Source organism: Nannochloropsis gaditana (genome assembly GCF_000240725.1).
Source record: "Nannochloropsis gaditana CCMP526 unplaced genomic scaffold scaffold851, whole genome shotgun sequence".
Lineage (NCBI taxonomy): Eukaryota > Eustigmatophyceae > Eustigmatales > Monodopsidaceae > Microchloropsis > Microchloropsis gaditana.
Window position 1 is genome coordinate 1 of NW_005803102.1, and position 10,435 is coordinate 10,435.

General features: G+C 54.4%; 4 protein-coding genes across 4 annotated transcripts in view; 2 read left to right on the forward strand and 2 right to left on the reverse strand.

The window, feature by feature from the left end:
• Positions 1 to 3: 3 nt before the first annotated feature.
• Positions 4 to 582, forward strand: NGA_0425800 (uncharacterized protein; the record flags this gene model as incomplete). The annotated part of the gene is made up of 1 exon (XM_005853527.1): positions 4 to 582. A coding segment is annotated over one exon (447 nt), but the record flags the coding sequence as incomplete, so codon positions are not given.
• Positions 583 to 626: 44 nt separating this feature from the next.
• PSBO (photosystem II oxygen-evolving enhancer protein 1) lies at positions 627 to 2,873 on the reverse strand. The gene is made up of 5 exons (XM_005853524.1): positions 2,763 to 2,873; positions 2,360 to 2,493; positions 1,756 to 2,169; positions 1,365 to 1,490; positions 627 to 1,117 (listed from the first exon to the last, which is right to left on the reverse strand). Exons 1-5 carry the CDS (start codon positions 2,830 to 2,832, stop codon positions 932 to 934), a joined length of 930 nt encoding a protein of 309 aa, XP_005853586.1. The 5' UTR covers positions 2,833 to 2,873; the 3' UTR covers positions 627 to 931.
• Positions 2,874 to 4,083: 1,210 nt separating this feature from the next.
• Positions 4,084 to 6,992, reverse strand: NGA_0096620 (mitogen-activated protein kinase; the record flags this gene model as incomplete). The annotated part of the gene is made up of 6 exons (XM_005853525.1): positions 4,084 to 5,576; positions 5,794 to 5,881; positions 6,076 to 6,207; positions 6,469 to 6,570; positions 6,646 to 6,720; positions 6,879 to 6,992. The coding sequence occupies 6 exons, from the start codon at positions 6,990 to 6,992 to the stop codon at positions 4,534 to 4,536; spliced, it is 1,554 nt and encodes a 517-aa protein (XP_005853587.1). The 3' UTR covers positions 4,084 to 4,533.
• A 3,401-nt stretch (positions 6,993 to 10,393) lies between these two features.
• Positions 10,394 to 10,435, forward strand: part of NGA_0425500 (dna mismatch repair protein) — a gene marked incomplete at both ends in the record, with an annotated part of 1,033 nt that continues 991 nt past the window's right edge. Inside the window, one exon of the mRNA XM_005853526.1 lies at positions 10,394 to 10,435. This exon is cut by the window's right edge and continues 499 nt beyond it. Coding sequence (XP_005853588.1) covers positions 10,394 to 10,435 — 42 coding nt within the window.

The following is a 10,435-nucleotide window of genomic DNA, read 5'->3' on the forward strand; positions in this document are numbered from 1 at the left end:
TCTTGGCCTCCATTTTTCGCGGGTACCACAGCTCCTCCTCCAACTCCCTCCCTCCCTCTCTCCCGCCCTCCCTCCCGCCCTTTCTACGCGTCCCTCCCGGCAACGAGCCGTCTCCGTCATTGGAAGGCAGCGCTTGTCTCTACGTCCTCCTCTACCCTCCCCCTTCCTCCGCCCTCCTCACTCCCCCCTCCTTCTACGTGGGTGAGACGGAAAGCGCCCGCCAACGGCTCGCCCAACACCGGGCCACGCACAAAAAGAAGTCTCGAATACCGGAGTCCGACTTGGAGGCGTTGTTCGTTCCTGTGGCTTCCAAGACAGAGGCTCGGAACCTGGAGGCCCTCGTCATCAATGCCTTGGCCAGGCGGGGGTTCCCCCTGTCGTCGGAGGCAGATGGACGGAGGGCGGTGGGGAAGTGAGGAGGGCAGAGCGGGGATCAGGGAAAGGCCCTAAATTTAGAGAGATGTGTGTACAAAAAAAAGCGAGAGAAACGGAAAGTAGGTGTATGCGTAGGGGAGTGCGGGGACGTGGGGTTAGCGGGCGTCCGGAGGGCATTCACAGCAAGAAGCACAAGTGCGAGTAAAATGCGGTGACAGAGCACCAGGCGCGGCCCAGACTGCATGCGGTCATCCTTGTGCTTCTTTCCCGAGCGTTCACTTCCTGTTCTTCGTCATTCTTTCCAGTATCCATCTCCCGCGATCTAGGTTATATCGTAGCATCATCACCGGTCCTATGCCTCCCCCGCTCCCTCTTCGTGATCACCCTCCCACACACAAGAGGCGACGGCTCACCTCTCGCCACACAGAGAATGCAAAACATATGTCACGAAATACACCATCTTCCCCTTTCCGATATCCAGAAGAGGGAGGAGGATCCGGCTCGCCCCCCCCTCCTCGTCCCTTATTTCCGCTCCTTTTCCCAAGGCGTTGACGACTTACTGGGCCACACGTCCGTAAAAGATCCCCTTCATCAGAAGCTTCTTGGGCGCCTTGGAGCCCATGTCCGTGTCGGAAAACTGGGTGGATACGAAAACCCCGCCCACCTCGCCTTCCTCCACGTTCACCTTGTTCACCTCCAGCTCGATGTTCCCACTCGTCACGTCGAAGATCTTGTTGTTCTCCTGCCATGCGGCCGTACAGGAGGAAAACAGGGAGGGAAGGAGGGAGGGGAAAAGGAAAGGTGTGAAGGAACTGGAAAGAGGACGGTAGGATGCACGCTCCTTATACTTGATTCGAGACCGAGTACGCACTCTCCCGGCGGGAATACCCCAATAGTTCTCACAGATAGAACCTCCCACCCCCAGAGTGGGGGCACCACGCCCTACTCGACAAACAGCTTGTCTTTTCACTGCCTAGGCCAGGACGCACCTTGAAGAGCTCCTCGTCACCCTCGACCGAGTTCTGCAGACCAGGGAGGGCGACGGCCATGTCGTAGCCCGTCACCGCGCCTCGTCCCTTGGGGTCCAAGAAGAGACCAGAGCGGTAGGAGGGGACCTACACGAATGAATGGGTTTCGGGAGGGAAGAAGAAAGGGTGAGTGACGGGCGCAACACCCGGCGATGGCGACATGGGACGTAGGAAGGGGAGCAGAGGAAGTGGAGCGGGGGGGCAAAAGAGGGGAGGACATGACCAGGGGCTTGGACGATGCTGTGCCTCCTACCCATTCCTCCCAAACACCCACCAACACCACAACGTTATGCATAAAACAACTTGAGACATTTCCTGGACAGCTCTCCTAGCATCGAAAAGATTCCCTCACCTTGAAAGAGCCGCCAAATTGGAAGCCGGGCTTGAGGGCGTTCCCTGGCTGCGCAGCCGTGGCCACCAGCTCCTTGACCGTGAAAAGGAAAGGCACACGCTCGCCTCCCGGAAGTTGGACAGTGGTGGCAGCATAGTCGATGCCGTCCTTCTCCTCAAACTTGATCTTCCCGCCCTCCCCGACGGAGATATCCCCCGACACACCGTCGAGAGAGTAAGTCTGGCGGGTCATCAGCTTCGTGTTCACAAAGCTCTTGGTCGTCTCCCCCCGCTTGTTGGTCACCTCCTCCTCGACTTGCCAGGTCTTGGGCTCCAGGCACAAGTCGCTGAGCTGGTACGTCTTCCCACCTTGCAGGGCAATGCTGCCTTCCCCCACCACCTCGGGGCATCGATTCGCGAGCCCGGTGCCCTTCACCTGTGTAGACATGAAAAGTGAGGATTCAATATAATTAAAGGGACGCAGGATGGAGCTCAAAACTTGTCTAGAAAGAAGGAGCGAGAGAGAGAAAAAAGGGAGATCGTCTTGTCGTTTCACCTCTAGGAAAATACCCAAGAAAGGGAGCATGCATTCGTCAACGCCCCTCCCAAAACGAAGGACTGCGTACCTGGAGGTAGGAGAGGGAGGAAAGATCCTCCTTCGTCAAGGCGTTGGAAATGGAGGGGGCCAGGAAGGCTGATCCGCCCACAAGGACGGGGAGGGCCTTGGAGACGCCGTTCTTGAGCTGATCCAGGAAAGAGGCTGTGTCGTAAAGATGGACAAGAATGGACGAAAACGGTCACCATCAGAGAGGATGTGCTGCCTTTATTGTGCTTGAAGATAAACCTCTCTTCTTCACGGTCGACATAAGAGGCGTTTTGAAGGGGAGATCTCGGGAGGCTACCAGATCTTTTCGGCATAAGCGCCCCCGTACCCACGATTTAAAGACGATGACAAGCACAAAATCGCCACGACGTACGTCCTAACTCTAAACGGGGCGAATTCCTTCTTGGGAGGTAACGATCACTTACGCTGTACGTTCATCTGAGGGACGAATGCCTGAGCGCACCCGACGGAAGCAAGAAGGACAGCGGTCTTCATGGTTTTAGTGAGAAGATGACTAGGAATGGAAAGGCGACTGTAACAATGGTAAAAATGTTGTATGAAAATTGTCATGTGAGAATTGACACATATTTGCGACGTAAACAGAGATGTGTCTTGAATGCAGAAGCTCTCAGAAGGGTGGAGAGTGCATGATACCAGCCCTCTTCAAGACAATCCACAACTTCACAAAATGCCACAGTCTGTTAAGTAAGTACAAGCCACAAAATTTCTTATTCATCTGAGTGTACGAAGACAGGGTGTATAACACCAAGGCCTGCAGTAAAGGTAAACACCCGCGCTCGCTTCCCTTCCACAAGGCAACAGGAGGGGAAGGATTGCTCCTAATCCTCCACTCATCATGACCACCCACGCAAACCCATCAACCCAACCAACATCAACTATTTGACGATATACCAACATGTGGGTCTGGTCATGGAGACCAAGGTGCATGCACCGGCCAATGAGAGGGAAAACCCAGGGTGCCTTCCTCCTTCAAAGGAAAGATTTAGTGGGTCAAGGAGGATCGCTGGCCAGGTTGCTGTAACAGGACTCTCCTTCAAGCGCAGACAACCGTAATAGCACGCAAATCGGAGAACCTTGAACAGGCACACATTCGACGACGAAAAAGGGCGAAGGAGGCTACAGGACGTTTTCGGAGCTAGAAACTGCGGGTCACCTTATAGTTAAGGGTAGATTTTCAGATCAAGGGGCAATGGATGGACACGGTCGTACCTAGCGAGGCTTTGCTCTTCTTGAAGTTCAAAGATACGCTCCACTCCGCAAGCGCACCCTGTCTAAGCCTGTGTGTTGGGCTCAAAAGATCGATTCAGTGTCTTTTGCGAAAGCAATGCCTTTGATAGGATCATAAATTCTTTGCTTATCCGAAGAAGCTGTCGGGCATTTGCATTTCTGCCATGAAATGCGCTCTTAAACTCAAACAGGGCATAGAGCACAGCAGCATAAAAAATTACGCTGACGAAAATGTTTCGTCGCGCGTCGTAGTCCAGAGCCAGGGCTCAAATGACAACATAAAAAATGACGCAATATAGTCCTCCGTACAGAGCTAAGAAAAAATAAGAGAGACGTGGAGTAAGCCCCCATATCATTCGTATGTTTTTGCTGTTCATGGCTATTCCCATGCAGCAGGAGGGCTTTCCGTGTTAATCAAGCGTATGGCCATAAGACATGGTTTTGAGCCTACAAACTTGACGACAAGGAAGATTTCCGCGAGTTTGCAGTTTATAAAGACAAATATCATGCTCCCCACCGAGCATTTAGTCCCCAATGTCGTTTTTCTTTCTTCACACTTCGGCGTTACTAGACCCTGTGAAGTTCAAGGAGAGAGTGAGTGCGTTGCACTCTTATGGCAAGGTTCAACCGCCATCTTTGATTTATATATAGGCAGCACAGTGTATGCACGGTGGCACCTTTTTCCCGTTCTTCCCCAGCCCTGATTTGCGCTTTGTCTGCTCCCCCTTCCCTTGAGGCCTCCCTGCCGCGCCTTTGCGAGACGGTGCCTGACATGTATCATCTTCCATCCTCCGCCTGAAGTTCCTGCGAGCAAAGTGTCCTGAGGTCTGGTCAGGTCTGGTCGCACTATTTCCATTCCTTCCTGTCTGTCACAGCCGGCAAATGCCCTATTCTGACCATTGACCCGTTATACCCTGATCAGGGTGTGCAGATCTCGGCGCTATCTCTTTACCGCTCAATGTGCTTTAATTTTCCTGTTTGGCTCTCGATCGGACCCTCCTTTCCCTCTCCTGCCCCCGTGGCCGACGATGCCCATCCTCGGCTTCCTTCCTTCATTCCTTCCCCTCCCTCACGCCCTCCTTCGGGCCCTACGGCTCCTCCTGTTTCGGTGACACCTCCCTCGTTAGAGCGCGTTTTCTCTTCTTGCCCATGCGCCTGCACTTTAGCCTCTTGCTGCTGCTGCTGGTGTTGCCGTTGTGAAGTGCACGCCAAGAGCGCGGCAGCCGTGGAGGGAGGAGGGGGCAAGACGGGGTTGGACGAGCGACCCCTACCTCTTCCCCCCGACTCCGACATGCCCAGCGACGAGGAGGAGGAGGAAGAAGCCGAGTGGTTATGGTGGGAAGAAGTCGCCTCCTCCTCCTTCAGACTTTCCGCTCCCTCCCCTCCTGCTTCCTCCCCGCCCTCCTCCTCTTCCAGGCCTCGGAAGAAGAGCATTTCTGCGTACATCAAACGCTGCAGGACAGGCTTCGGTATCACAGACTTTCTTCGCATCCCTCCCCCCTCGTCTCCGCCCGCCCCTCTCAACGGTCGTTCCCATTCAAAATCAAAGGCTTTCTGGCACGCGGGTTCGTCCATTTGAGAGTGCAATTCGTGGAGGTAGGGGTGTGCGAGGGCCTCCTCGACCGTAATGCGATGCTCGGGGTGGAAAGTGAGCATCCGGGAGAGCAGGGCAACCGCTTGGGGATTGGTGCCACGGGGAAAGAAGGAAAGCAGCGGCCGCGGTCGCTGTTGCTCGGCTCGGGCCAGAATGGCTTTCTTGGCGGCGGGATGGGTCACGAAGGTCAACTGTTCCGGAGGGGGAAGGCCGAGTTTGGCGACGATCGTCTCCAGTTGGTGCAAAGGGTTGGACCCCTGGAAGAAAGGCTTCCGGCCCAGCATTTCTGCGAAAATGCAACCCAAAGACCAGATGTCCACCGTTTTCCCATAGTAGCAGGAGTCGCACAAAAGCTCAGGGGCCCGGTACCAGCGAGTGACCACGTACTCGGTCAGCTCTGGAAGTGAGAAGGAAGGGAGGGGGGGAGGGCCCGGGGGAGGAAGGGATAGGATGGACAGGCAAGGTCATGGTCGTGCTGGTTGTTTCGGGAAGATCCTTTCCCTGATCTGATCCGAGCTGGTCCTGGGACCCTCTCCCTCCCCTTTCACCCGGCCGCGACCCCCCATCGCGGGCTTTCCCCCTTCAGCTGTCGCGCCTTCTAACCCCTGTCTCACCTTCCTCGTACTCGCCCTCCACCCCCCGGGCCAAGCCAAAGTCGCAGATCGTCAGGTCGCAGTTGGCGTTGACCAATAAATTGGACGGCTAGAAACGCAGGAGGAATTGGAGGGAGGGAGGGACGGAGGAAGAATGACACGCCCGGAATGCGTCGTGTTGGTTGAGAGGATGCTTGCACAAAATTCTTGCCCAAAAATAAAGAAGGAAACGCGGGACACGAAATGGTAGGGAAGGAGGGGAAGAAAAAGGAGGGAGGACGTGCAGGAGGGGCCAGGGCCCACCTTCAAATCCCGGTGGAGGACGTTGGCTGAATGCAGGTATTTCAGCCCGCGCAGGACTTGGTAGAGGAAATACTGAAAATGCTGATCGCTCAATGGTTGGTTGGAGCCAATAATGCGGTCCAAGTCAGATTCCTAGAGAGAAGCCAGAGGGGAGGGAGGGAACGAGGGAGGGACGTGGGGAGGGAGCGTTGGCCGAAGCGAATGGTGGTGGTCTGATGAATGTCTAAAAGGGAAGCAAAAAGGACTGAGCCCCAAGGAAGAAAATCCGCGATGGCTTGACGCTCGGTCGGGAATAAAACACGACGGGAAGAAAAGTGTCAGGAACAGAGACGCGATGAAAGAGATTGAAATAGAAGGGGGGATGGGAGGCAGGAGAAAGAAAAGTAAACCCACCATGAGGTTGGTGACAATGTAGACGTCGCGGAAGTCTTCCGTGTTTGGAGGAACGGTCATGATATCGTAGATCTGGACGATGTTCTCGTGCCCTATGAAATGCTAAAGGTGCCAGGGCGCGGGCGGGAACAAAAGGGACTGGTTCAGTGAAAAGGAGGAACTCAAATTCCGACTCACTTCGAGGGCAGTCGCTGGCCTTTGCTTCCGTGAGAATGTGCAGGCGAACATGATAGGGGAAGAGGGTGGGACACCCTGGGAAGAGAGTTCGACAAGCACTGGCCACAAACGAAACCATTTCCCCCCCTAGTCCGGCGTCAGAGATGGTCATCACCAACACAAAACGGCCAGCTTTCCCCCTTGTCCGGTGTCATATATATACAACAACGTCCCGATGCGGACTATTCACCTACCCGGAGGAGCTTGATTTCCCGCAAGACCCGCTTGGCGTCGACCAGGTCGTTGAACGTGTCCCCTACCTTCTTGATGGCCACGCGTCGACCGGTTAACTGATAATAGAGGAGCATTTTTGAGAGCCAAGGGTCAGATTTTCATTTACATTGACATCTTTGGCATCGATCTTGAGAAGCGGGGCCTAAGTCAGTGCTTAGATCTTAGGCACATACTTACCGAGTCATCGGCGGCGCAGACAAATCCGTAAGAACCATCTCCAATAGGTTTAAGATTAGTGTACCTATGGCAAGGAGATTGCAGTCGATGAGCAAGATGTGACTCATTCCTTCTCATCATAAAGTTAGGGAACCTATGTATTTTATTCGATGATCTTTTGTTCCGGTACTGCCGTGTTTAAATCCATTGGCCCCTGCCCTATCCTCTCTGTTTCCCCCTTATCTCACCGGACATCTAGGAAAAATGACTCCCTGGCCACTTGGACGGTATGGTATTCTACTTGTCGCGTTGCCATGACAAGAGGAATCTTTTGCGCTCGAGACCTTGCGCAAGTACAGGCAATGATCTTGACGCACAGGTATTCTCTTCTCGTTCTCTCTTTGCTCCCGTTTTCTCTTCAGAAAGCCTCAAAAAATGAATGAAAGGCACGGGACGGTGCGACCTGTACGAATGGAAAACGATCAGAGGACGTGGCAAAATGACTGTCAGAAGCCAGAGCTTTCATGAATATTGGACGTGCCAAGGCCAAATCGTGTCACCAAGGTTCCCTTCCTCCACCACATCACCCATTTCTATCTCCTAATGAGGCTATGTGAATGGCGAGGGTGGTGCAACGGAGAACTGTGCGCACTGTATGTGCCCCTGTCTACGGCCTGTCATGGGAATGGGCCGATGGGCTCTGGAGGGCTTAACGGTCGGACTTAACGGCTCACAGGCCAGTCTGCCATACCCCCTTCCGACGGTCAGAGCTTTATAAAACATTGACACAGCGCCAAAACCGTGATCATGCAAGATTAAGTGATCAGATGAAGCCTATGAAGAGGTTGGTAGCGAGAAGACTCTTTGTTGCAAGCGGGACAGATAAATATGGTCAGAGGAAGGGAGGGTTCGTCTGTCAGGCAGGTTTAGTTATGGCGACGCGTTTTCCCGTCATTAACCTCCGTTCATGACCTTCGCGGAGTTCGACATTTTCCTGAGCTCCAAGGATGTTCCATGAGCAATAATGGCGGCGCGCACGATGGACAACGTGAGCCATAGATCCTAATATATCCCTATCTTGTACGGTTAAAGCCGAAGCACCACATTGCCTGGATAGACCTTTTTCCCCATCCCTTGTTGACTGCTTCTATAGAAATAACTCTTTCGACATCGCGTGAATACAGGCACTTGCACGATTCGGATGGCTGCAAATGTGCCATTCTCGATTGTGGCCGTTGAGGAAGAAGTGGACTTGGTCATGGCTGAATTCGTGACCGCAGCACGTCAAGAGTGTTTGATTGCCGCCACGCGCAGAGGAGACGTCAGCACCGTTGCCGAACTTCTCGAACAAGACAATTCCCTGCTTTATCACACGATACATCGGAAAACTAGCCTCCTGGTGGTCGCGGTGAAGCACGGACATCATGCTCTGTGTGAATTTCTGATACGAAAGGGGGTGGAGGTGAACAAAATTTGCAACGCAGGCCTCACAGCGGTCCATCATGCGGCCATGCTCCCGGATTCTCAAGCTATCCCTCTCATTCACCTGCTTGTGAAACACGGCGCTCACTTGAATCCTCCGCCTCACACACGCCGTTATGGTTGGCAGTCGCCTCTACACCTAGCTGTGGAGAAAAAGCGGCTCGGCGCGGTGAGGGAACTGGTGGCGATGGGGAGTAGTATTTTCGGACGTAACGGACAACAGCAGACTCCTCTCGCACTATGCGGTCAATTTTCAGCGGTTGCCAAAGCAATGGACGAGGGTTTCCGACTACAAAGGCTTCGGTCTTTGATACGGAGATTGTTCCTCTTGAGTGGAACCTTACCTCTGATGCGCCCACCAGGGGAAACGAAAGACAGGAACCTCGCATCTGTGTCTCATGGGAAACGAGGAAGACAAAGAGAGGGAGAGAGTGTGTTGGACGGTGGTGTGAGAGGAGAAGCGTTGAAAGATGAGAGGAGGAAAGATGGCGCGGACGAAAGGGGACCCACCGTAGGGGAAAAGACGGTGATCCTCGTAAACGGAAAGCAAAAAGGCAAGCCGGACAGGGGGAAAAGCTGGGGAAAAATGAATGCCATCGAACGACGATATCGCATGGGGAAGGGATCTCCTCTCTTGACATTCAACTGCCGCGAGATTGGGAAAGAAGAGCTGGGAAGAGGCGTGGAAGGAGAAGATGATGGAGGGGGGGAAGGAGGAGGGGATGGAGGGGGGGAAGCAGCGGGAGGTGTCGAAAGAGGACAAGGTCTGCAAAGGGAGGACAAAGAGAACGAGAAGAGAGCTGGTTGCGGGAGGGGCGGGAAAGCCAAGAAATGCGAGGGAAAGGGAGCGCAAGGAGGAGGGAGAAAGCAGAAGTCTACCCGCAGTAGAAAGAAGCTGGAAGAGAGGCGCACTGCCCGTTTGATGAAGACTGTCTTTGAAGAGCTACCTTTTGACTTGCGCTCTACTATAGTAAAATTTGTGTGATGAGGAGCGAGGGACGGGACGAGGAGTTGAAAGAGGGCGAGGAGGCGGGGGTGGTGGAGGAGGAAGAAAAGGAGGAGGAATGGCAGGCGACGCCATGTATGTGTTGGCATGGCTCTCGACCTTCCTTCCGACTGCCTGTGTCGGACGCGAGCAAGGCTGACCCCCTTTCCCCATGTCCTCCCTCCACTCTCCTCATTCCTCCCTCCCCGCCCAGGTACCAGGGCGAACAAGCGCGGCGAGGGGCGAGGCGTTATTGATTCCCGACGAGCCACGTCCATCATAGGAGGGACGGAAAGTGCCACTGGTGCAGCAATACTTGACCTTCTGCTTAGAAAGAAGCACTTTTTGTGCAAGGAGAGGGTCCTATCGACAGAGCGGGCGAAGGACCGGGGCCCCTGCTTCCTCATCCGCAGACAATTTCCCTGTTGAAAGTATCGCAGCAGATTTCACCAGTAGCGGGGCAACATATCTAAAAGAAAGGCAAGCCTGAGACCAGCAGCAGGCATGGAAACACGTCAATCGACGGCGAGCTCGTCGTCTTCAGTGCCCGCGGCGGCAGCGGCGGCGGGGGCACACGTGCTTTACAGGGGGATTATGGTGCAGCCAATCCGAGACACGATAAAAAAGCGGGGCAGTGTTAAGGTTCTGGAGCGAGCGGCGCTGGGAGTGGATGGGGTGGGACGGATTTGCTATTTCAAGGCGGATGAAGAAGAGAAGGACGAAGAGGAGGGAAACGAGGAGGACGCGACACCCAAACGGGTAGAAGCACAAGGGGAAGAGGCCAGATCCGCGGCCCTTGCATCATCCCATCTAGTCTCCTGCCAGCCTCCCCCTCCTTCCCTTCGCATTGTCACCCTCCCTCCCTCCCACTTCCTCCTCCCCGGCCTTGTCGAC

Excerpts from the sequence above, each read along its gene's own strand:
- PSBO (XM_005853524.1), bottom strand. The coding sequence starts at position 2,832 with ATGAAGACCGCTGTCCTTCTTGCTTCCGTCGGGTGCGCTCAGGCATTC. Across the intron at positions 2,170-2,359 it reads CCTCCCTCTCCTACCTCCAG|GTGAAGGGCACCGGGCTCGC; the intron begins GTACGCAGTCCT and ends ATGTCTACACAG. Across the intron at positions 1,491-1,755 it reads AATTTGGCGGCTCTTTCAAG|GTCCCCTCCTACCGCTCTGG; the intron begins GTGAGGGAATCT and ends TCATTCGTGTAG.